This window comes from Salvia splendens, chromosome 8 (assembly GCF_004379255.2).
Source record: "Salvia splendens isolate huo1 chromosome 8, SspV2, whole genome shotgun sequence".
In the NCBI taxonomy this organism is placed as follows: Eukaryota; Viridiplantae; Streptophyta; class Magnoliopsida; order Lamiales; family Lamiaceae; genus Salvia; species Salvia splendens.
Window position 1 is genome coordinate 20756341 of NC_056039.1, and position 23577 is coordinate 20779917.

At 33.0% G+C, this 23577-nt stretch overlaps 3 protein-coding genes and 1 long non-coding RNA gene across 5 annotated transcripts; 2 read left to right on the forward strand and 2 right to left on the reverse strand.

Moving 5' to 3' along the window:
* Positions 1-3190: 3190 nt before the first annotated feature.
* Positions 3191-6332, forward strand: LOC121743338 (heterogeneous nuclear ribonucleoprotein F-like). Its single transcript, XM_042136621.1, has 3 exons — positions 3191-3330; positions 3812-4573; positions 5819-6332. Exons 1-3 carry the CDS (start codon positions 3308-3310, stop codon positions 6132-6134), a joined length of 1101 nt encoding a protein of 366 aa, XP_041992555.1. The 5' UTR covers positions 3191-3307; the 3' UTR covers positions 6135-6332.
* A 118-nt stretch (positions 6333-6450) lies between these two features.
* LOC121743337 (cytochrome b561 and DOMON domain-containing protein At5g47530-like) lies at positions 6451-8577 on the forward strand. Of its 2 annotated transcripts, XM_042136619.1 has the most exons (3): positions 6451-7357; positions 7605-7859; positions 8021-8577. In XM_042136619.1, the coding sequence occupies exons 1-3, from the start codon at positions 6710-6712 to the stop codon at positions 8327-8329; spliced, it is 1212 nt and encodes a 403-aa protein (XP_041992553.1). In that variant the 5' UTR covers positions 6451-6709; the 3' UTR covers positions 8330-8577. The 2 variants fall into 2 exon arrangements, with proteins under 2 accessions (XP_041992553.1, XP_041992554.1); XM_042136620.1 differs by lacking the exon at positions 7605-7859.
* A 5975-nt stretch (positions 8578-14552) lies between these two features.
* Positions 14553-15755, reverse strand: LOC121744608. Its single transcript, XR_006038644.1, has 3 exons — positions 15673-15755; positions 15492-15576; positions 14553-14660 (listed from the first exon to the last, which is right to left on the reverse strand). It is a non-coding gene; the product is annotated as an uncharacterized LOC121744608 (long non-coding RNA).
* A 3642-nt stretch (positions 15756-19397) lies between these two features.
* On the reverse strand, positions 19398-22251 carry LOC121742939. The gene is made up of 3 exons (XM_042136088.1): positions 21696-22251; positions 20498-20929; positions 19398-19869 (listed from the first exon to the last, which is right to left on the reverse strand). The coding sequence occupies exons 1-3, from the start codon at positions 22138-22140 to the stop codon at positions 19679-19681; spliced, it is 1068 nt and encodes a 355-aa protein (XP_041992022.1). The 5' UTR covers positions 22141-22251; the 3' UTR covers positions 19398-19678.
* Between the last annotated feature and the right edge of the window lie 1326 nt (positions 22252-23577).

Sequence of the window (23577 nt, forward strand, 5' to 3'; positions counted from 1 at the left end):
AAGTAAAAGCTGGGCAATATACTCTTATTTAGAATTTCTCTCGTATTATGTTATATATAATTTTTTTTAAAACTACTAATATTTATTTTTAATTTCGCAAGTACATCCTCATTCCCACAATAAGAGTCATGTTTTGTCATTTCAGTCTGTCTCACAATAAAAGTCTTGTTCCACTTTACCATAAATGGTAAGTAGGTCTCACATTCCATCAACTTATTCCACTAACATTTTATTATAAAAATATATATATATGACTCATATTTCACTAACTTATTTACCTCATTTTTCTTTACATTTCTTAAAACTCTTGCCTTAATTAAATATGGCTCCTATTTATTGCGAGACGAAGGGAGTATTATACTAGTACATATTGGTTGAATTTCAAAAGAGAAAAATTGTTCGTTCGCCAAAAAAGAATATTTTATTTAAATTTCTTTAATATATTTCTTTGTAATGATATTATTTATCTTTGATAAATATTATTTTATATAGTGTAATATACATTGATAAGATTTTAAAATGAAAATTTTATATAATTAAGAAAATATTATGTGAATGTATGACATTGCTATAAAATACTTATTCTTTAATAAAATAAGGGTAATGTGATGGGAGATTGGTGATTTAGTACACATAATACAATCTTCTATATAGCTCATGCACAAATTGTTAAAATCATGAAAAATTGAAATAATATGATAAATTAATCACTATAATTCAGTATTTCACTGAAATATTTTAATATTATTATAGTGATGGTCCGCAATTCGTGGACCCTAAATAAATTGTATGATTACTAGATAAACTGGTATAGTGAATCATATAATAAACCCCTATAATTTTTAAACTCACATTATTAAATTATTTTGTGATTAATATTTTGTTATATTTTATAGTGCACCAAATTATAACATAATAGAGATAATTTAATTATGTAAGGCTGTCGCATTCGATTATGTATTTTAAATATAGTACTATTACTAAATAATTAACTCTTCTTTCGTATAGTTTTGACAATACTACCGAATGACTATATACTGACCTTTCTTTCATATTTCCATGTGCTATATACACAATATTTAAAATTATAAGCTTCAAATTATATTCCATTTCACAAATATTAAAATAGTTGAAAAAAATAAAATTAAACAAATGTACATACCAGATCCAAATTTTAAAAAATGGGCTATAGATTAGTTTTTGGAACAAAAGGATAATTTAAATAAATAACTGAAAAAAAATTAAGTTTATAAGAATTGTTTTATAAATAAAGGAAAGTGGAAAAATACAATTTACTAGCAAAATTAATTTTCAAATAATTTTACAATACAAGTATATTATTATATTCATTTTTAAATTAAATTTTATTTAATTTTTATAATTTAATTATCAATATTTTCACTGTCTTTTTTATTTTAAATTTTCTTAACTCATTGTTTTTTGTTTAAATTTCTGGTCGTTGGATGTAGAACTCTAAATGAGCTTCATGTGCAATGTTTATACAGTGGAGTGAAAGTTTAAATTCTTTCAAACTTTCCCTCCTTATTTAAAGATCAAATTTATACTATTTCGTTGTATGAGAAATTAAAAGGCAGCGACACAGTTTTAACTTTTAATAGTACTAGTTTTTATTGAATTGTCGATTCAAAAATTTCAAGTCTATGTGTATTGTTTTTAGTACAATGAAAGGAAATAATGCAGAGAGGAAATGCTATAAAAAAAGAAACTTACTAATTTTGTGAAAGTAACCATAAAAGAAGATTATTTTTTAGGTATGTTATTATAAAAAAATGGATAATTGCCTTAAAAGTTATAAACTTTCACCAAATTCCGGTTTTTCCCATGAACTATAAAATTGGCGTATAATTTCACAAACTTTACGATCGGTTGCCGTTTTCCCATGGCGGGTTTTCCGATTAAGAATCCAGGTAATGTATCTTTTTAAGCTGACGTGGCTGCCAGGTGTGTGTTGAGTGGATGACGTGAATGTCAAATTTTAAGATGATGTGTCTTATCATCCTCCACCACTCCTCATCCCTACGTGTACTCTTTTCCTCCTCTTCCTTACCGCCGCCGGCAACCCCGGGACTCCGATCCCGGCACCGACTCCACCATTACCGGAATCAGTTGACCTACTCTCTCTCTCTCTCTACAAACCCAAATCCCCCAAATCTCCACCGCCACCGTAAGCAATAGGGAAAGACGAAGATGGTGGGAGGATCTCCACTTTGACAATTATGGTTCTTTTTATTATGGGCTTATTGGATAAAAACAGTGTGGAAGATGACCGTTGCTGAAGTGAGGGAACCGGTGGAGGAGGCGGCTTGGCGGCGAAATTCGGAAACTCAGCGGTGGAGGTGCCGGCTTGGCGGCGAAATTCGGAAACTCAGCGGCGGAGGAGCTTCGTGGAGGAGGGAATCCATATTCTCTACGCTTTTTTGTCTCTGCTTCTTCTTCTTCTTCTTCTTCTTCTTCTTCTTGCTGTAGAGAGAATTCAAGAAGACTTCGTTGAATACGTTGTCGCGTCTTCTCTCACTCTTACTGCATTTCTGTGCCGGCGGCGGAGGTGGTGATGGTGGCGGTGGCGGTGGCGGTGGCGTCGCGATGAGATTTCTGTGATTCACACATTTATAAATGTGTCTTCTACTCGTCTTTCTTTTTCCGAGCTCTTTCCTGACTTCGTTTCTCACTTTCTTCGAATTCCGGTAGCAGAGCTTCCTCCGCCTGTGGCATAGGTGGCTGGGGCGGCCAGACGGGATTCATCAAACCCAAATCTTTGTAAAATCTCTTGCTCGATCTCCCATCCCTCAAAGCTTCACCCTTCCTCACCACCCTCTTTGCAACCTCCTCCGGCGGCGGCGCCACCCGTTCAGCCGGAAAATTTTTACCACCCGTAATGGGTTTATACATAAAAGTACGTCGTTTTAGCTGTAGAAAACGACGTCGTTTTATGAATTTTCGGCGATCTCCATGTTAGTTTTCAGGCTTGGCACGTATGCTAATTTTCATCCGGAAACCATAGGGTCGGGTTAAAATGGGCGATACCAGTAACCCGGCAAAGTTCATGACATTATACGTTAATTTTATAGTTCGTGGGAAAAACTGGAATTTGGTGAAAGTTTGTGACTTTTAAGGCAGTTATCAAAAAAAATTGTAGTGAAAAAAAAGCACATTATTTGAAAAGCGATGATGGAGTATAATAAAACTCTAAGACGACGACGTTTAATCCAAAAAGGGTTTCCCCATATCCCCTCGGCGTCGATTTGCAGACGGCATACTCGTTAGGTCACCAGATTTTCTTCAGTGAATGAAAAGGATGTTTTACAGAGGGTAAGGAGCTCTTAACTAATCTTCTCAATTCTGTTTCGCTTTCAGCTCCGATTTACCAATTTTTGGTTTAGACGAAAGATATTTTGGATCCAAAGGTTTTGATTCCGTTGGATTTATCAGTTCGAAGCTTCATTTTTTATGCATTTTTACTTTTCTTTGTGCTTGCAATTTTTTCTTGCCAATCTGATTAGGTATTTGAGTTTACTTCCCTTTCTTTCTTGCACTTGAGAAGCGTTCATTCTTTTAATTTCGACATTTGTTATCAATTCGTAGTCTCTTGCTGTTTTAATTTAGTATCAATTTCGGATTCCAATACACTAGCTAGAAATATTGCGCTTTGAACTGGAGTAGTTCTTGATAATTAAAAGTAAAATGGCATCTTGTTTAGAACTACAATTTCCTCTGCCATCTTTATTAATACTACTATTAGGTTTATGAATCTGGCTGACGCGGTGAATGTTTTGATTGTATGGATATGAAGTAAATACGTTGATAGTGCTGATGCAAGGGAAATGGGATTCAAACGGCAGCGTTTGATGGATCAGGGTTCTTCATATTTTGGAGCTCCTGGTCCTAGTTATATGTATGATGCTCCACCTCCTATTCCTCCTGCATATTCTTATGTTCCGCCGCCTTTTCCAGTTGTCCGACTTCGAGGACTTCCATTTGATTGTTCAGAGGCTGAGATTGTCGACTTCTTCCACGGTCTAGATGTTATTGATGTTCTGTTTGTTCACAAGGGTGGCAAGTTTACGGGAGAAGCTTATTGTGTATTGGGATATCCACTGCAAATTGATTTTGCTTTGCAGAGGAATAGACGAAACATTGGTAGGAGATATGTTGAGGTTTTCCGAAGTAGGAAAGAGGAATACTACAATGCTATTGCGAATGAAGTTTCTGATGCTCCTGGGGGTTCACCTCGTCGTGGTGCCCCGAGGGCAAGATCTATGGATGAGAGGGACTTGTCAGAATTTAAAGGTGTATTGCGGTTGAGAGGATTGCCGTTTTCTGCTACCAAGGATGATATTATTAAATTCTTTAAGGATTTTGCGCTATCAGAAGACAAAGTTCATTTGATAGCTAACTCTGAAGGAAGGCCAGCTGGAGAATCTTTTGTGGAGTTTGAAAGCCCAGAAGAATCAAAAGCTGCAATGTCGAAGGATAGGATGACTCTGGGGTGTCGCTACATAGAGCTTTTCCCTGCATCACGGGAGGAGTTGGAAGAAGCTGCTTCAAGGGGGAGGTAACTGCCCTAACCCTTTCTTTGTTGTTCAATATTCGTAGCTGTGGATCCCATTCTGATTGGTATTTGGATGCATTCAATGTTTGTTGAATGTTATGTGTTAAATATATTTGTTAGCAAAATATAACTTGTATACATGTATTGTCTTATTAACTGTTGGGCATGGGTAAAATGCATTTCTTGAACATGTCATCTCTCTTTGTCTGGCATGTAAAACCAGTTCCTGAAACCTCACTGTCAAGCAAGGCACTATAGATTTTGGAATGTGCTCATGCAGTATCCAAATATCCATCAGGGAGACTGTTTATAGTTTGTAGTGTGCCGGTCCTGCTGTATGCAATCTGTAGATTCTGATAATGTTTAGTGTCCTTTAATTAGATCTGTGATGGTTTGCGAATACAATTTTGATTTAGATTCTACACCAACAATTTTCTCATTATCTTAGAAATCATGACATTGAATTTAAACTATCTAGTGGTGCACGAGTTATTGCTATCTTTCTTAGTAGTCCATTGACATATTCCTCAATGCAATGAATGGGAAATTTCCGAATGTTTAATATGCAATATTGTACTCTCTCCGTCTCAATGAAGATGACCCCTTCCTTGGTTTTATGCAGTTTTATTTTGAGTGTTATGTGGAGAGAATAAAGTAAAAGAGAGATGATAAAATAGAGATAGAGGTGATTATATTTTTAGTAATGAGTCATCTTGGTTGGGACAAACTAAAAAGGAAAGTGGGTCATCTTCAGGGCCACCGAGGGAGTATATCCTAACTGTATAGTGCCAGTGGAACTAATAGTGTAATTTGTTGGCTGTACTTTCTATAAATTTTAGGAGTGTCACTTGAAGCTTTTGATTTTTGTTTTTCGCGGACTACACAATATTATGTTTTTTCAAAATCTTTAGTAGGATATTGGATTTTCCATATACTGTATAAGAGAAATTGTTGTGTGATGAAGCTATATCAATGACATGAGATGTACATTTGAAATTCTATAGTTTGTAATGTTCACATTTGAAGTTGTAAATAAATTGAAAAACGGGCTACCCTTGTGAAAGGTGTGGATACTAAGTAAACTAGGAGAGTTTCCATGGCTCTGTTTAGAGCATTTGTGTTGGTTCGTACTTGATGACAATAATTCAACTTTTTTGAACTACTTGTTTGCCTTCGCTTTATACTTATATTACTTGTGAACCATTAAGTTGTGACCTCTGAGTCAATTTGATGACATTTTTAAATCAGGTTAATATCTAAATCATTCGAAGCGAAAGATACTAGCGAACCTACACCCGTACTGCGGATGAGGGGACTGCCATTCTCAGCTGGGAAAGACGATATAATAGATTTCTTCAAGAACTTTACTTTGTCTGAAGACTCGGTCCATATTGCCTTCAATTTTGAGGGTAGGCCCACAGGAGAAGCTTTCGTGGAGTTTGCTTCTGCAGAAGATGCTAAAGCTGCATTGGCTAAGGACAGGATGACGCTCGGAAGTCGTTATATAGAGCTGTTCCAATCTTCTCCGGATGAACTGAATGAAGCAGTTTCAAAGGCACGGTAACAATTTTGTTAGCACTAGTATTTATCAGAAATGTAGGACAAAACATGGTTAGCTTAAGGTTTCGGAACGTAACTTATATTTCTTGTTTGAAATGCTTAAGGTCGGATTGCCTTTTCGTTCATGTTACTTACTACATACAACAGCCCTGTGACATTCAAATATTGAATCAGATTTATTGCTAACTCAATTCTAAGTACATACCAGTGATTTGTTAGGATTCTATTTAGCTATATATGATTTCTATTAATTATTCGATTTGGATATTGTTTTATCAAAAATATGATTGCTTATCCTTGATCGTTGCGCAAATAAATGCACAAGGAAATGCAGTCTTCAATTATTTTAATAGGTATAGGTATAGGTATAGGTATAGCAAATAAATGTGTAAGCATCATTGCTCTAAACGGTTGCAAGTAATAAAAAGAAAAAGGAAGAAAAGAAGAATATGAAAAAAATGAAAAGGCTGCATCGTTGTTATATAGGTGAAGCAAAGAATCTAGAAAGTAAACACTAATTTGGGACACGTTTAATATATAGTTATGTAGCATAAAATCCATAATTGCATATTGAGAAAAATGGTTTGTAATTGTATGTTAGTATATGTGTGGGCGATGGTGATGATCTCAGTCTCACCGTTGCTAGTAAACGCCCACATTTGCTCCGATGATTTCCTCATCAAGGCGGAAAGCCTCAACATCATCACCAACTGCAACCTCCTCTCCTTGGGAGCCGAATTCGCCTGGAAATTCGACAACACCTCCCGCCAGCTGGACGTGGCGGTGGGGGCCAGGCTGGAGTCCCCCACGGCGTGGCTCGCTTGGGGCCTCAACCCGGACGGCCCCCACATGGCTGGCACCCGGACCTTGATGGGCGTCAAGCACCAGACCGGCCTAGCCCCTCGCAAATTCAACATCACGGACGCCACCAAGCGCCATTGCATGCTCCGCCCCTCGGACAACATCGGCCTCAACATCACAAACTTCACCTTCTCCTACCTCCATGACATCATGTACTACATGATCCGTGCCACTATCATCCTCCCCGATAGCTACAACGCCTCCAGAGCCAACATTGTCTGGCAGATTGGAGAGGCCGCCGTCTCTGCTGACAAGCCTCGTATGCACTCTACCTCTCTTGACTACCTCGATGCCTCTCGGACCATCAATCTCATCACTGGCGAGCGACTCAGCCTCGACCCCAACCAACGTACTCGGATGAGAACGGTAATTACCATATAATCTATGCTTCTTTTATTAGACAACTATGTACTACACATCCGTTCTTGAAAAATAGAAACTTTAGTATTAGTGGATTGTGAGGCCCACTTCCGAAAATAAAAGGATTTGAAAAATTTCTATTTTTAAGGGATTAAAAAATTAGAAATAATTTTTATTTTTAAGGGACGGAGATAGTACCTATGTTATTGTTATGAACATGAAATAAGATGAAGGATGTACATATAATGTGCAGGCTCATGGGGTGCTAAACATGGTGGGGTGGGGAATATTCCTTCCGACGGGTGCGATCGTGGCGAGGTACTTGAGATGTCACCCTAAGAAGGTGACGTGGTGGGGCGCCTTCCACGTAGGATGCCAGAGTATGGGTTACCTTGTTGGTTCGATCGGGTGGGGCATAGGGCTTTGGCTGGGCCAAGCCTCCAAATGCTACACATTTACAACCCACCGGATTCTAGCCATTATGCTTTTCACTTTCACAACAATACAAGTAATTAAACCTCTTAATCTCTCTCGTCTCATATAAATAGTTCATTGTATTTATGGAAACATTTATTTCCTTCTTTTACTTTATTTTTTGATGAACTTCATCATCCACTATATTATTTCAACTACTTTAAAAAAAATTATTCTTTTTATGTGTGTGCGCAGATGACGGCACTGAGGTTGAAGCCAAAACGCGCGGATGAATACCGAACATACTGGAACATGTATCATCATTTTCTGGGGTACTCGTTGATTGTGGTGGCGGCGGTGAACATATTTCAAGGTATCAGCATCATCGAGAGTGGGGCCCACCATCACTGGAGGTGGTCGTATGTCGGCGCCCTCGGACTCATGGGGGCCGTGGCCACCTCACTTGAGCTTTATAGTTGGCTCAAATTCCGCAAGGCTACCAAAAATCGAGAGAGTCTGAAAATAACTCAGTCTAGTGCTACTGCACCAGAGCCCCACTCTTGAATTCGTTGTGGCTAATGAGATGATACTCAGTTTGCAAATTAAGAGGAATAAATTTTTGTGTATTCATTCAACGAAAAGTTGGTTTGTTTTCTTCATTCTTGACAATATGTTCTCTCTCCACAATAGTCGATCGATATGCGTAACTGGATTGTACTCCCAACATCTCAACTAATTTAAGAAATTGTGTTAAATGCAATTCAAATAAAATAGAGGAAATAAAAGTGACTAAACTAAAAGAATTTAATGTTTTTCTTTTGTGAAAAGAGAAAATCGCTCCATTTATCTAGGAACTTTCGAAAAGAAATAGTACAACTTAACTTAGGTGTAACATAGCCAATAATTAATTATCGCCAAGTAATCAAATATGGCATTTTCATCATTTTCATACATACGCCATGAGAAAATACTCAGTGAACCTTCCACACCAAAGTGTCATTATGAGGTGGTGCACTCAACCATTTAATTTTTGACAAATAAAAATATAAATAGCTCATATCCAACTAAACATGCCAACTAATAGAGTTATTTTTAAAAGATATTCATTTAAACCACTTTTATAAAAATATGCATTAAATCACTTTTATAGAATAATGCATAATTTTTAATATTGGAATTATCAATATTTTTTTGCCTCCTACGTATACACTATAATATAATAATAATAATAATAATAATAATAATAATAATAATAATAATAATAATATTTTATAACTATTCATCATCTTTTGGCAATAATAAAAAATAAGTATAATCACGGAATACAACACTTTGTAGTATTATTTAAATTTTATGATTATAATTTTCTTTTCTTATATATTTATACATAAAAATATACTCTCTCCGTCCCGGCTAAGATGACACATTTCTTAGCCGACACGGGATTTTAGGAGTTATTGGTTAATGTGTTTAATTGGAGAGAGAAAAAGTGTGTAAGTATTAAAATAGAGAGAGAAAGAAAGATGTGTATTTTAATAGGAGTGGAGAAAAATGGTTGAGTGTATTAATTGAAGAGAAAAAGTTTCTAAAAAAGGAAATGTGTCATCTTAGTTGGGACAAACAAAAAAGGAAAACGTGTCATCTTAAGTGGCACGAAGGGAGTATATGTAAGTGAAAATGCACACAAACAAAATCATAATTTAATTTTTCTATTTTTAGTGCATATAAAGAGTTATATGTACCTAGTAACTTAATATGAAAGTAAAAATTAAAGTACGTAAATATATTTATATATAGGAGGAAAAATATTACTAGCAATATATTTTAAGATTATACAATATTTCATAAAAGTGGTTTAATAAAATTTTATGATTTTAATGCATTAAATAGGTTATATATATTTAATTAGTAACTTAATAAAAATTAACTATATAAGTGTGTCAATATATTTATATATAGGAAGGAAAAATATTGACAATTTTAAGAATTAAGATTATGCAATATTCTATAAAAGTGGTTTAATTAATATCTTCTAAAAATATATTCAATAGTTGACATGTCTAGTCATTTATGTTTTCATTTGTCAAAAATTAAATGGTTGAGTACAGCACCTCATATTCATAATGACATTTTGGTGTGGAAGGAATTTTCGTTCATATGTGAGTTAGCACATTCATAATTCTAACACTCAAACCACCCATGAAAACGTAATAGTTCTACAACAAGGCATGAAGGAATGGTTGTCTGCTCATAAAGTCTCCCATAAATTCATAATTTATGTTATGTTGAAACACTATGTTGGTCAATTTAAATACTACTGTATCTATCTGGATTATTGCTTCTTTCCATGACTTGGAGTAGTTACATCTATGAGAAAATACATTCCTATGATTATGCTAGTTTTTACAATTTATATATTTTAATTGGATGATACATACAAATCATTCCAAAAAACGAATAAAAATAAGAGTGATGATTTAGAGACATAATGTCTCCAAGCCATAATACCCTTATGTCACTTTGCCATAAGCCAAATTATTATATAGACTAATATACCCTTATTTTAAATTATAAAAGGAAAGGCAATTCATTTACTATATCATTTATCTAAGTAATCAATCGAATTCATATCAAAAGTCAACTCACCATATTACACTCTTTTATCAAAATATACTCAATCATCTAAATATACTCAATCAAAACTAACGAGATTGAACAATTGCATAAATCTCAAATATATTAATTTCTCAATCAAAACTAATGAGATTGAACTATTGCATAAATCTCAAATATATTAAATTCTCACTCCATAAATCATAAAAATGACTACATGCATATACATATTTAATTTCTTAGTATTATCATCCAACGAAATAGTAATAATCATTCGAATTAAATTATTTTATTAGTATTAAATAATTACTAAAATTCTAAGTCATAAAAATGACTACATGTGTATACACACTTAATTTTTAATTGTTATCATCCAACGAAATAGTAATAATTATTCACATCAAATTATTTTCTTAGTGGTATTAAATAATTATTAAAATTTAAAGTCGTAAAAATGACTACATAAACATACATACTTAATTTCTTAGTCTTATTATCCAATGGTATAGTAATAGTCATTCACATCAAATTATACTATTAGTATTAAATAATTATTAATATTCTAAGTCTTAAAAATGACGACATGCACATACATACTTAATTTCTTAGTATTATCGTCCAACGGAATAGTTATAGTCATTCGCATCAAATTATTTTATTAGTACTCTATTAAATAATATTTTTTAAATAAAGTATTAAATAATTATTAAATTCTAAGTTATAAAAACAACTACCATGTACATACACTTCATTTTTAATTGTTATCATCTAACGAAATAATAATAGTCATTCACATCAAATTATTTTATTAGTTGTACTATAAAATAACTATTAAAATTCTTAGTCATAAAAATGACTACATGCATATACATACTTAATTTCTTAGTGTTATCGTCCAACGAAATAGTAATAGTCATTCACATCTAATTATTTTATTAGTACTAAATAATTATTAAAATTATAAGTCATAAAAATGACTACATGCATATACATACTTTATTGCTTAGTGTTATTACCCAATGTAATAGTAATAATCATTCGCATCTAATTATCTTATTAGTATTAATAATTATTAAAATTCCAAGTCATAAAAATGACTACATGTGTATATACACTTGATTTCTAATTGTTATCATCCAACGAAATAGTATAATTATTCGCATCAAATTATTTTATTTGTAGTATTAAATAATTATTGAAATTCTAGGTCATAAAAATGACTACATGCACATACATACTTAATTTCTTAGTGTTGTCGTCCAACGGAATAGTTATAGTCATTCGCATCAAATTATTTTATTAATATTAAATAATTATTAAAATTTTAAGTCAAAAAAACGAATACATGCATTTATATACTTATTTTCTTAGTGTTATCGTCAAACGAAATAGTATAGTCATTCACATCAAATTATTTTTATATTAAATAATATTTAAAATTCTAAATTGTAAAATACTAGTAGTATACCTATGTTATATATTGTACTTTTTATCATCTAATGAAAGGATAATAGTCATTGGCATCAAACTGTTTTATTAGTAATTATTAAAATTTGAACTCATAAAAACGACTACATGTGTATATATACTTAATTTTTTAGTGTTATTACCCAATGAAATAGTAGTATTCATTCGCATCCAATTATTTTGTTCTTAAATAATCGTTAAAGTTATAAATTGTAAAAGACTAGTATATATACGTGCATATGTATATCTATATATATTTAATTATTATCATTCGACGAAATAGTAATAGTCATTCTCATCAAATTATTTTAATAATATTAAATAACTATTATAATTCTTAATCATAAATATAACTATATATATATATATATATATATATATAGGATTGTATTCAAATCCTTTTCACCTTATATATCCTTTCTCCTTTTTAATCTCATCCATGGATTTCAATGCATCTAATGGCTTAAATTTTAAACTGAAATTATCAAAAAAATTTAATTTTCAACGCTTGGGGGTGAAATAGGGATTAACCAAATTTGTTAGTTATGAAATTGTCCATGAATTACTCCTTTTAGGCTGTATGCAGTTTCAACAAATGATTTCTTCCCAATTTCTCGCTGATTTCTTTCTCCAGCACGCCGCTTTTAATTTTGATAATTTCAGTTCGAGAAATTGGCAGTTCACGATTATAGATCGTAGATTGTGCACGCCGGTGCTTTGTGAATCAAACGCAGACAATTGTAGATTGTGCACGATTGGTCGATAATCAATGGAAGAAGGTTATTCACCCGCTTCTCGCTCATGTTTAGTGGTTTCGACGATTTCATATTGTAATTGAATATCAGTCGTAATACATAATCAGTGTAGAGCTTCGAGATCGTTTTTCATGTTGGTGTGCGTCTGTTCTCAGTCGCATTACATAATCTGTGTAGATCAGCAAAATAATGCATTAAACATAGGCATATAATGCACAGAATATACAAGGCAATGTACAAACAAATAATGAAGAGATTAAACCAAGTAATGCACATCAACATATTCCATGTACTCTTCAACAATAAAAACCACCAGTTGCATGATGCATACACCAGGATATGCTTATGCATATAAATATTCATATAATGTGCGGAACCATTACAATAATGAACACACGAATATTGCATTAATGTTTACAACAATGACCACCAAAATACAAATAATGACTACATAAGTTAAAATAATGCACACATTTATGTTCTAAGTCTAAATAACGTTGTCCAAATACACGAGCTGCAGTAATTCATCTGGGATTGCACATTCATAGTGCGTAGGTTTTTTTTTACTGATTTACATAATGTACATATTATATAGTATAATGCACAGTTTAGTTTCTGTAATGCATTATTTGTGATATGTAATGAACATTTATACTGACCCGTTTAATTAAAGTTGTTCCGTGTTTCGATGTTTGGTTCACGTTTCTTGTTTTCCCTAAGGGTTTAACAAGCCTAGGGGCTAGGGTGTAGTATGTTCTAAGTCAAACAAGCGTTGTCCAAATACACAAGCTACAGTAATTCGTCTGGGGTTGCACATGCATAGCGAGTAGGCATTTTTTAAAACAGATATACATAATGTACATATTGTGTAGTATAATGCGTAGTTTTAGTTTCTGTAATGCATTATTTGTGATATGTAATGAACATTTATCCTGCTCCGTTTAATTTAAGTTGTGCCGTGTTTCGATGTTTGGTTCACGTTTCTTGTTTTCCCTAAGGGTTTAATAAGTCTAGGGGTTAGGGTATAGTAAGTACACATTAATAACAACGTTTAAACTGATACGAATAATGCGCCGAATAGTAACGAATAATGGATAGTATTGACTATATAATGCACCATATGTGAACAGCAATGTATACGAGTAACATGTGTCGTGTTTCGATGATTGATACACGTTTCTTGTTTCCCCTAAGGGTTTAATAAGCCTAGGGGCTAGGGTATAGTACGTACTCATTAATAACAATGTTCAAACCGATACGAATAATGCACTGAATGGTAACGAATAATGGATAGTATTGACTATATAATGCACCATATGTGAACTGCAATGTATACGATTAACATGTGTCGTGTTTCGATGATTGATACACGTTTCTTGTTTCTCCTAAGGGTTTAATAAGCCTAGGGGCTAGGGTATAGTACGTACTCATTAATAACAATGTTCAAACCGATACGAATAATGCACCGAATGGTAACGAATAATGGATATTATTTACTATATAATGCACCATATGTGAACTGCAATGTATACGATTAACATGTGTCGTGTTTCGATGATTGATACACGTTTCTTGTTTCCCCTAAGGGTTTAATAAGCATAGGGGCTAGGGTATAGTACGTACTCATTAATACCAACGTTTAAAAATAGCGCGTGTTGAAGTTATACATAATTAACGTATTATGAAATGTACATATTATAAATAGTAAAGTAATTCTTAGGTGCATAATTAACTCGGTGAAGTACCCATTAGCCCATTGATAGTTCGTATTCTCTACAACATTCAAAATAATGACAAGTTCTCGCTACATAATGCAACGTTTTACTCAAATAATGCATATATCTATCTACCGATGAATTTATATCCACTTTTAATATACCATGCATCCCTGAACATAGATAATGTACAAGTTTGTTTGACTAATGCTCAAAGTGGTAGTTAACTAATTTGAGCTGAACTAGTTATTGCTTCTGACAGTCGTTTGCGGAATTTCTGGGCGATTCCCACAGGCAGGATATCATCGACTGCGTCTCCGATGTCAATCCTTAACTGCTTCGTCCCTGTCCAACAACAGTAAAATGCATCATGAACATGCAATATAATGCATAGAAAATAGATATATACTGTACAGATACTTCAAAGTAATGAACATCAAACTTGCATTCACTACTTTACCAATGTCCAACAGCAGTCGTACTGCATTCATGTAGTTACGTAATGCAGTCGTATATGCATATAATGCAGAGATTATAACAAGTAATGCACATACACATATTTCATTTACGCTTTGACAATATAAAATAACATCAAACATAATGCATGCATATAGGCAAATAATGCAATCAAATAGGCAAATAATGCAAAGATTATATCAGGTAATGAACAAACAAATATTCCATATACTCTTTGACTAATATAACACAACATTGACATGATGCAAGATACATGATATATAATGAATAAAAAAAGACACATAATGCACAGACTCATTCAATTAATGAGCATAAAACTATTGCATTCACTATTTCACCAATGACCAACGGCAGTTGATTGAAGGTTGTAGCACTGAATATAATGGCATTCATATAGGTACATAATGCAGTCGAATATGCATATAATGCAGAAATTATAACAAGTAATGCACATACACATATTCCATTTACTCTTTAACACTATAAAACAGCAGTAAACATAATGCATGCATATAGGCAAATAATGCAATCATATAGGAAATTAATGCATAGATTATATCAGGTAATGAACAAACAGTAGTAAACGTAATGCATTCTGCGCTATGAACAAATAATCTACAAACTCGACTACATCTTTAAACAATTAAATTTAAAATATGTCAAGCACAGAAACAGAGCAACGGCCGAACAGAATCTCACCCTCTTTCTGGGATTGTTGGGGATTTGAAGGTCTTCCTCTTTTAGTCATTACATAATCTGCGCTTAACAGCAAACAATGAAAAACCTACAAAATTTTGGCAACAAATACTCGCGGTTTAATTGAAATCATTTGAATCGTGAACGCTTGTTAAAAAAAGTAAAATAAACGACCAAACCCTACCTGCTGTTGTAGTGCAGTGAAATCTTGTTCAAACCGGGAAGGGATATTGGAAAGCAAGGGAACCAGCGGTGAATCTCCGAGAAATCATCGCGATTTTGACTGGGCGGCGGCTAGGGTTTTTGCTAAATTTGGAAAATGAGAAGACGCTTATTGATAGAGAATCGGGAGCGAGATTGTGAGTAAATGCGTGTGATGATGGAAAGTAGTGGAAGATCCCGCTTAATTTTCACCAAATACGTTTTCAGCGGTTTTGATTACACAAAATGACTAAATCACCCCCATGATGCACCAAATTGGTCAAATAATGAAGCGCGGGATGATAAATATGCTATTAATCTAGAACGTCCATCCTCCAGATCCAACGACCGAGATTGCGAAGAAACTTAAATCTAAGGGGAGAAAAGGAGTTTAACACTACCCTATATATATTATATATATATATATATATATATATATATATAGGGTTTTGATCTATGCAAAACTGGATTTAAATACAGAAACGCAGAACAATATCATAATTAGGGCACTTTTAGGTCATAATTAGGTAATTTGTAGGTCATGCTAACAAAGCATGACCTAAAACGATCTTAGTATGACATTAAATCCAAATATTATAATATGACCTAAAATTGCTTAATTATGACCTTCCGTGTTTTTGGTTAATTATTGACCATTAGATCATCTAATCCTAGGGCTGAGATTTGGTCTGCATTTCTGGATTTAAACACATACTTATTTTGATCATCTCCCTATATATATATATATATATATAGGGAGATGATCAAAATAAGTATGTGTTTAAATCCAGAAATGCAGACCAAATCTTGGCCCTAGGATTAGATGATCTAATGGTCAATAATTAACCAAAAACACGGAAGGTCATAATTAAGCAATTTTAGGTCATATTATAATTTTTGGGTTTAATGTCATGATAAGATCGTTTTAGGTCATGCTTTGTTAGCATGACCTAAAAATTACCTAATTATGACCTAAAAGTGACCTAATTATGATATTGTTCTGCGTTTCTGTATTTAAATCTAGTTTTGCATAGATCAAAACCCTATATATATATATATATATATATATATATATATATATATATATATAGGGATGTGATCATATGATAACCCATATTTATGGTGATAACCTAATAACCTATCATTCTATGGACGAAATATATCATTTTATGAAACAGAATATCATTTTATGGATTAAAAGTATCATTTTATAAAACAGAATATCATTTTATGGATTAAAAGTATCATTTTATGCATGCTGAAAAAATATCATTTTATAGTGTATAGATATCATTTTTAGTAAAAATGATATTTTTGACCCATAAAATGATAGGTTATTAGGTTATCACCATAAATATAGTTATCATTCTAACACACCTATATATATATATAAATATATTCTTATTTTCTTAGTGTTATTATGCAAGCGAAATAGTAATAGTCATTCGCATCCAATGAAAGTAAGAGGTGTGAATAAAAAAAGAAATTTCTTTATTGTTAAACATGACTATTAATTTTCTAATAGTTAAAAAAAATATTATCTTGACACCATGCAAGAATTTAATTTCAGTATACAAATTCAAATCATTGTTCCCTAACATTTTGTCCATTAATAAAATAAAAGATGTATAAATTTCAAATCTTAATTTTGATGCTCTAAGAACTCATGCAATTAAATTGATTTGTTACTTTTATAAATATAAATTCCAGATTCAATAATGTTTTGTAAAAATAAAATTAAGATCGAGTATTAAATCTATTAAGTACCTATAAGTTTAGAATTTAAAAAATATTGCATAAAGTATTATTGAAATAAAGGTTAATTCATTATATTAAATTTAATTTAAATAAACTAATATTACGTGATTGAAGTTAGAAAGAATAATTCAAAATTTAGCATTATTGGAGTAATTAAAATTTGGAAATTTATGTACAGTTCCTTAAAAAAAAAAATAGAATTAAAGTCAATACTTTTGTTTGAAGAAATATCTACTGCAAATCTGCAATTGGGATGAAATTTGGAACGTTTTGGTAGGGATGAGAGATTGGTGAGAAGATTTGAGTATATATTTGCTTAAATCAAGCCATCCATAAATATACCCACAATTTTCCTAAGCAAAGTAATTCTTAAATACAAATAAATGTTTTATATGCATAAGGGTAATATGGTATATATATAAAACATAAATTTAAATAAAAATCTAAAACAATCTAAATGACTATTTTAACCTCATTATGTCTTAGACATTATGTCTCCAAAACATTTTTCTAAAAATAAATACCATATTGATTTCCATAAAAATTAATTTCAACCACCAATCTATTACAATGTAGATAGTTATTGTCACGTCCAATAAATAGTATACTAATCAAGAGTATATTTTTAATTTAGTATTTAAATCAAATATATAATTTAAAATTTTGATATTTTTTCAAACATAGGAAAATAAAATTGTGAGGAATTATTTTTTGAGTATTTATTTTTCTAGGATTCATTTTCCTTCCCAGCTTTATTATTAAGTAATGTGCTATAATCAAGTAATAATAAAAAGTTAATATTGCACCATAGAAATTAATTACACGCACTCATATCTGAAAACGATAACGAATTTCTAGAAGCATGTTCAAGTAAAATCTAATTGAACCATATCTACAACAATCTACCTTTAAAAAATTGTAAAAACAAATTCATAATTGTATCTGAAGGATTATTGAATTCCACTTGCATGTATCGACTTCTTTCACAAACTGTATAAGATTAATAAGATTCTTCTCTAACTTTCTTCTCCAATATTTTTTAATCTGGCGTATATACTTGAATATGTTTAGTAGGATAGATAACTCATCTAAAAATGAAATTCTACGAACAAAAATGACTCATGCAATTATATGGAGTATGTAATAATTACAAATGAGAATATCATGGCGTGATGATTACATCATCTCCCGATTCCATAGTAGTAGAGTCATTTTGCTATTTTATTACGTTGCATAATAGTAGAATTATTTTCCCTTTTAGTGAAAGTCTACACGTTTCTTCTCACTTACTTTACTCTCTCTTACTCCCACTGTCCCATTTAAGATGACCCATTCGTTTTTCACATGTGTTTTGGAAAAATCATAATAAATAGTTAAAGTGAAAGAAAAGTAAAGTAAGAGAAAGAACAATGTAGAAGAGAGTCTCTTCCATATTATTTCTCTCTCTTAATTTACTTTCCCTCAACTTTAACTATTTATTACTCCCTCCATCCACAAAAAATAGAACACACTTATGATTACACGAGTTTTAATGTGGAATTGGTAAAATAAGAGAGAAGGGAAAAAAGCAAGAAAGAAGTAGTGTTGATGGAATGTGGAGTCCATATTATTAGTAAGAGCGAAGAAAAAAAAAGTAAGAGAAAAGTATGATTTTTACAAAACACGTGTGAAAATCGAAAGAGGTCATCTTAACTGGGACGGAAGGAGTACTTTATTTCCTCCTCATCTCTCTATTCATTTCCTACTTTATTCTTCCTTACTCAACTCACTTAACACAATTTTTCTTAAATTGCTAGCTGAAAAGAAACTCCTTCGCTATTGCGGAACGGATGAAGTACATTTTTCGGATTCATTCGGTTGTTGATCACAAGATCTTAAGGACAAGACTGTAACATTAGTTATTTTGAAGGAGTTTTGACAATTCACAAGCTAAAATTTCACAAGGCAAAGTTAACAACTTAAAAGACTGAATAAACTCGTGACGCAATTTGGTAAAACAACTACAGGTTACTCAGTAGTTTCTAAATGAAAATTCAGGTATCAAATTCAACATTAGATACCATGCTTCCGAGAAGAGATATAGCTCACTAACCTAAACTTCTCTCTACATAAGAGATAACATATGCACCCAGAGGTTTTAGCCATTGATATACCTACCTATGATCTGATCCAACACTTACTACAAAATGTAGGCCAGCTCCACAAAATAAGTCAACAAATTTGCCTTCGGATCAATGTCCATAGGAGGTCTCTACCGGTACGGACTCGGCTGAATCAGCACACTCCAGCGCCGGTACACATTCATTGGTATGACAAATATATGAATAAGCAGCCAAAGATGTCCCAATTCCAAATGCCAATCCCATAAAACTCCATACCCACCTCCTTCTACTCTTCCTTTCTTGTTGCCTACGTGCGACCTCTGCAGAGACAAACTCAAGAAAGTGAGTCCAAAATATTTTATGTATTCCACAGACACTATCAAATTATTATCATAGAGAGCATGTAACAGATATTAAAGCCAGGTAGGCTACTGGCCCCAAATTCAGCTTCTCTCGAAAGAAAGAAATAATTCTCGAGGAAGGAGGCTAAGTACAAACTCAGCAATTTGAGTTACAGGAGGCATATATGAAAGTATAGGTAGTATATGGAAGTTCATATTGATTTCAAAATCCCCAAACCCTGAGTACTGGAATTAACTTAGGTAATCTAGAGAATGACCTCTTTACTGAAATTGCAACTTTGATCACTTCAGTTTATTTGCAGTAAATCATAGTGGAAGTGCAAGCAAGTAGGTGTAGTTCTCATTCCTCTCTATTCAAATGTTTAGATACTTCTCCTTGATTTGTTAACTTTAACTCTCTAAAAGCCTATCATAGGAGAAACTGCAATCTACTTAATCAACATGAAACAGCAAGTAGTCGGAGACCATGCCAATGTAAAGAGAGAAAAAAATGCAAGAAGTATATTTTGTGCAGTTGATTTTTGGCATCATTATATGATTGCAGAATGGTAACTTAAAACTATACATCACAATTAGAAGATCTTACCAACAAGTTTCCTCTGCGACAGTTCGTGATTAACAGTTTCATAGTACTGCAATCTATCACGTAGCCTGAGGATCTCCAGGTCTTTCAATTCAATGATTGCTGAAGCAGCTTCTTCAGCCTCCGCACGTGCTAGACCCCTTCCAACTGCTTCAGCAACAAATTTAGCAACAACAACTTCCTGGGAAAATTTATCCATCTCCCTATCCTCAAGCTGCATGGTATCACTAATAGCAGGAGGAGCAGGAAAATTAAGTCCAGCTTCAGACATAAGGATCCTGATTTTCTCCCACTGACTGAGCATCAAAAGAATAGTTTCCTCTGCAGTCTTTCTCTTTTCAATTTCGTCAAGAAGATTGAGCTTTGATGAGAACAATTCTGACTCAAGTCTATGATCACGTGATGGTGTATTTGAAATGGACCCATCAGAGAAGTCTGTAAACAAAGTGATGCCATGAATTTTCCTATCAAATTGCCACAAACTAAAAATAACAGGTATTGAATGTTAGCAAGCTCAGAATGATTTCCCTTCTTCTCCTACACTGACATATGCGCTAAACAAACAACCAGGACCGCAAAAATTACTCCCTCCGTCCCAATCCCACTCTAAGTGACGCATTTTCCTTTTTGGAATGTCCCACTCTAAATGACACATTTCTAAATATAGAAACATCACCCTCACTACTTTTTCCGTCCTCTTACTTTATTCTCTCTACTTTACTCACAACACAACACTACATATCCTGTGTCGAATCAGAAACGCTCCACTTAGAGTGGGACGGAGGGAGTATAAACAAGGAAAAACATAATTAGGGCAAAGCTATGATCCATTAATTTACTTTGACATAAATCTTAAATCCAACAACTGAAGAATCAACTCTCTCTCGTAGAATACATGATGCAGAAGGTTTTCTCTAACTATTTCCCGACTTCCTTCTGCCGCGAATACGAATAAGGGCTGGCATTTCCTGACTAATCTCTACACCACCTAAACTCAAATTACTGCTTGCACTCAGAGACAGAAAATTCATATCACACAAACAACAAATAAGAGGAATCAGTTTGCAGCATTCCCAAAACATATGCTGCAGTAATTATTTCTACTCAGGAATCAAAATAAAACAATTGACATTGAAAACCGTCGCATAATTAGGGATCTAAAAACATAAACCAATACAGGAAAAAGATAATTGAATTATACCATCAATCGCGTCGAAAAATTCCCCTTGCGCCGATACGAAGCTGCGGCTCTCCAATTGAATCTGGCTGAAATCAGATGATACAACCTGAATCCTCGGATCGAAACACTCCCCATCCTCCTCAGAAACACTGTCTACGCACTCAATCGAACATTTCTCCTCCTCCTCCTCGTCCAGATTAAAACTCTCAGTCTCGTCACGGGCGCGGCGCGTTTCCGGAACCTTCACGTGGCCGCCGCCGCGGCGCTTGTGATTGGCGACGTAAGGAGAAGGGGAGGGCGGGTCGCGGAAGGAGTAGTCGGGTATGGGCGACTGCTCCGGCGTGGCATAGAGGGCCGGGGATATGTAGAGGTGCCTGGAACGGCCATCGCCGTCGGGCTTTTTGAGGGATTCAGCAACCCTAGGCTCGAGAAGGTTCTCTAACGCGATTGCAGTGAAGGTCGGCATGGGAATTCTGGTCTCTATTGGCTTCGCCGGAGGAGGCGGCGGCGGGGGTGGGTTTTAGCTTAAGGAAGATTGGAAGACGAGAAAATGGCGACGGCAGATGTTGAACAAATCTTATTTTAAATTTATTCAAAATAAAGTCTAACAATACAATTTCTAATCAACCACGTGTAATTTCATCTAGATGGAGTATATTTTGGTGCTCAGCGATAGTATTTTTATATTTCAAAACAAATCAGAATGTAATTCAATGAAATTTTATTACTCAGCGATAGTATTTTTAAATATTAATGTAATTATATTTTACGATACAAACCAGAATGTAATTCAATGCAATTTGGCCAACAATTAATCTACATTGTTAATTTAAAGTAATGTTTTCTTTATTTATTTAATTTGAAAAAAATTCTATAATTTAGACAAAAGCTATTGAGACTAATAAAAAAAACATTTTTTATGGTTACCGAACTTTGTCAAACTATCATTTTAGGTTCGTAAACTTTGAAAATATTATCTGAGGTCCATCCATTACGAGTTAATATCAATCGAATGACTTTTTTACTATTTCAAAGTTTTTTCAGACGAAAGTACCCGCAATGCCTTGAAGGGATAGTATTAAGCTTATCATATACTCATATCTTTTATAAAACTAGTGTTACCACCTGTGCTATTCACGGGACAAAATATTTTTAAATAATAAAAATATATTAACAACTAAGTAGAGTAAAATAAAAAGTAAAGCGTAAAAAATATACAAATTTATTTACAGTTAAGAATATAAATTAGTTAAAATAAATATTAATAACATTATAAACAATTATAAACACTATAAACAACAACAAAAACATAATTACTTCTTTAAAACCCACCATAAATGAAACATTTTTATATTTAAATATATGATATGAGTGTGGTAAAATATAATAAAGAAATAACAAAAGAGAAGGTAAAAAAAAGCATATATTTTGAACAACTAAATAGTCACAAGTTTTAATCAACAAAACTTAGGTATATATGCAAACAAAAACTTAGAAGACAACAACAAATCAACCGTTCATAAATACAAACACAACAACAAACTAATCTAAAACTCAACAATATAACAACTACAACACGGAATTTAAACAATATATTTGTCAAAAAAAAACTTAAATTTGACGAGTCGTCAATTTTTTACAAAATAAAAGGAAACAAATTTGTTTTAACATCTCCAAATATGTTTTTACTGTTAAGAAACCTTCTCAAATCATCCAACTTAACTTTAAAAACCATGCAGACTATATCAGAATGATCATATGATTTCAATCTCTTAGACTCAAGAAATCAAACAAATTTTGGCCACGTAGGATTACACATAAATGTAGTAATTATATCAGAACGATCATATGATTTCAATCTCTTAGACTCAAGAAATCAAACAAATTTTGGCCACGTAGGATT

What these genes read in the sequence shown, in the direction of transcription:
- LOC121743337 (XM_042136619.1), top strand. Translation starts at nt 6,710, where the DNA reads ATGGTTTGTAATTGTATGTTAGTATATGTGTGGGCGATGGTGATGATC. An exon ending in AACGTACTCGGATGAGAACG is followed by an intron (nt 7,358 to 7,604) that starts GTAATTACCATA and finishes TATAATGTGCAG; the next exon opens with GCTCATGGGGTGCTAAACAT. An exon ending in TCACTTTCACAACAATACAA is followed by an intron (nt 7,860 to 8,020) that starts GTAATTAAACCT and finishes GTGTGTGCGCAG; the next exon opens with ATGACGGCACTGAGGTTGAA.
- LOC121742939 (XM_042136088.1), bottom strand. Translation starts at nt 22,140, where the DNA reads ATGCCGACCTTCACTGCAATCGCGTTAGAGAACCTTCTCGAGCCTAGG. An exon ending in ATTTTTCGACGCGATTGATG is followed by an intron (nt 20,930 to 21,695) that starts GTATAATTCAAT and finishes CTTTGTTTACAG; the next exon opens with ACTTCTCTGATGGGTCCATT. An exon ending in GTCGCAGAGGAAACTTGTTG is followed by an intron (nt 19,870 to 20,497) that starts GTAAGATCTTCT and finishes TTGTCTCTGCAG; the next exon opens with AGGTCGCACGTAGGCAACAA.
- LOC121743338 (XM_042136621.1), top strand. Translation starts at nt 3,308, where the DNA reads ATGAAAAGGATGTTTTACAGAGG. An exon ending in AAAAGGATGTTTTACAGAGG is followed by an intron (nt 3,331 to 3,811) that starts GTAAGGAGCTCT and finishes ATGGATATGAAG; the next exon opens with TAAATACGTTGATAGTGCTG. An exon ending in GAAGCTGCTTCAAGGGGGAG is followed by an intron (nt 4,574 to 5,818) that starts GTAACTGCCCTA and finishes TTTTTAAATCAG; the next exon opens with GTTAATATCTAAATCATTCG.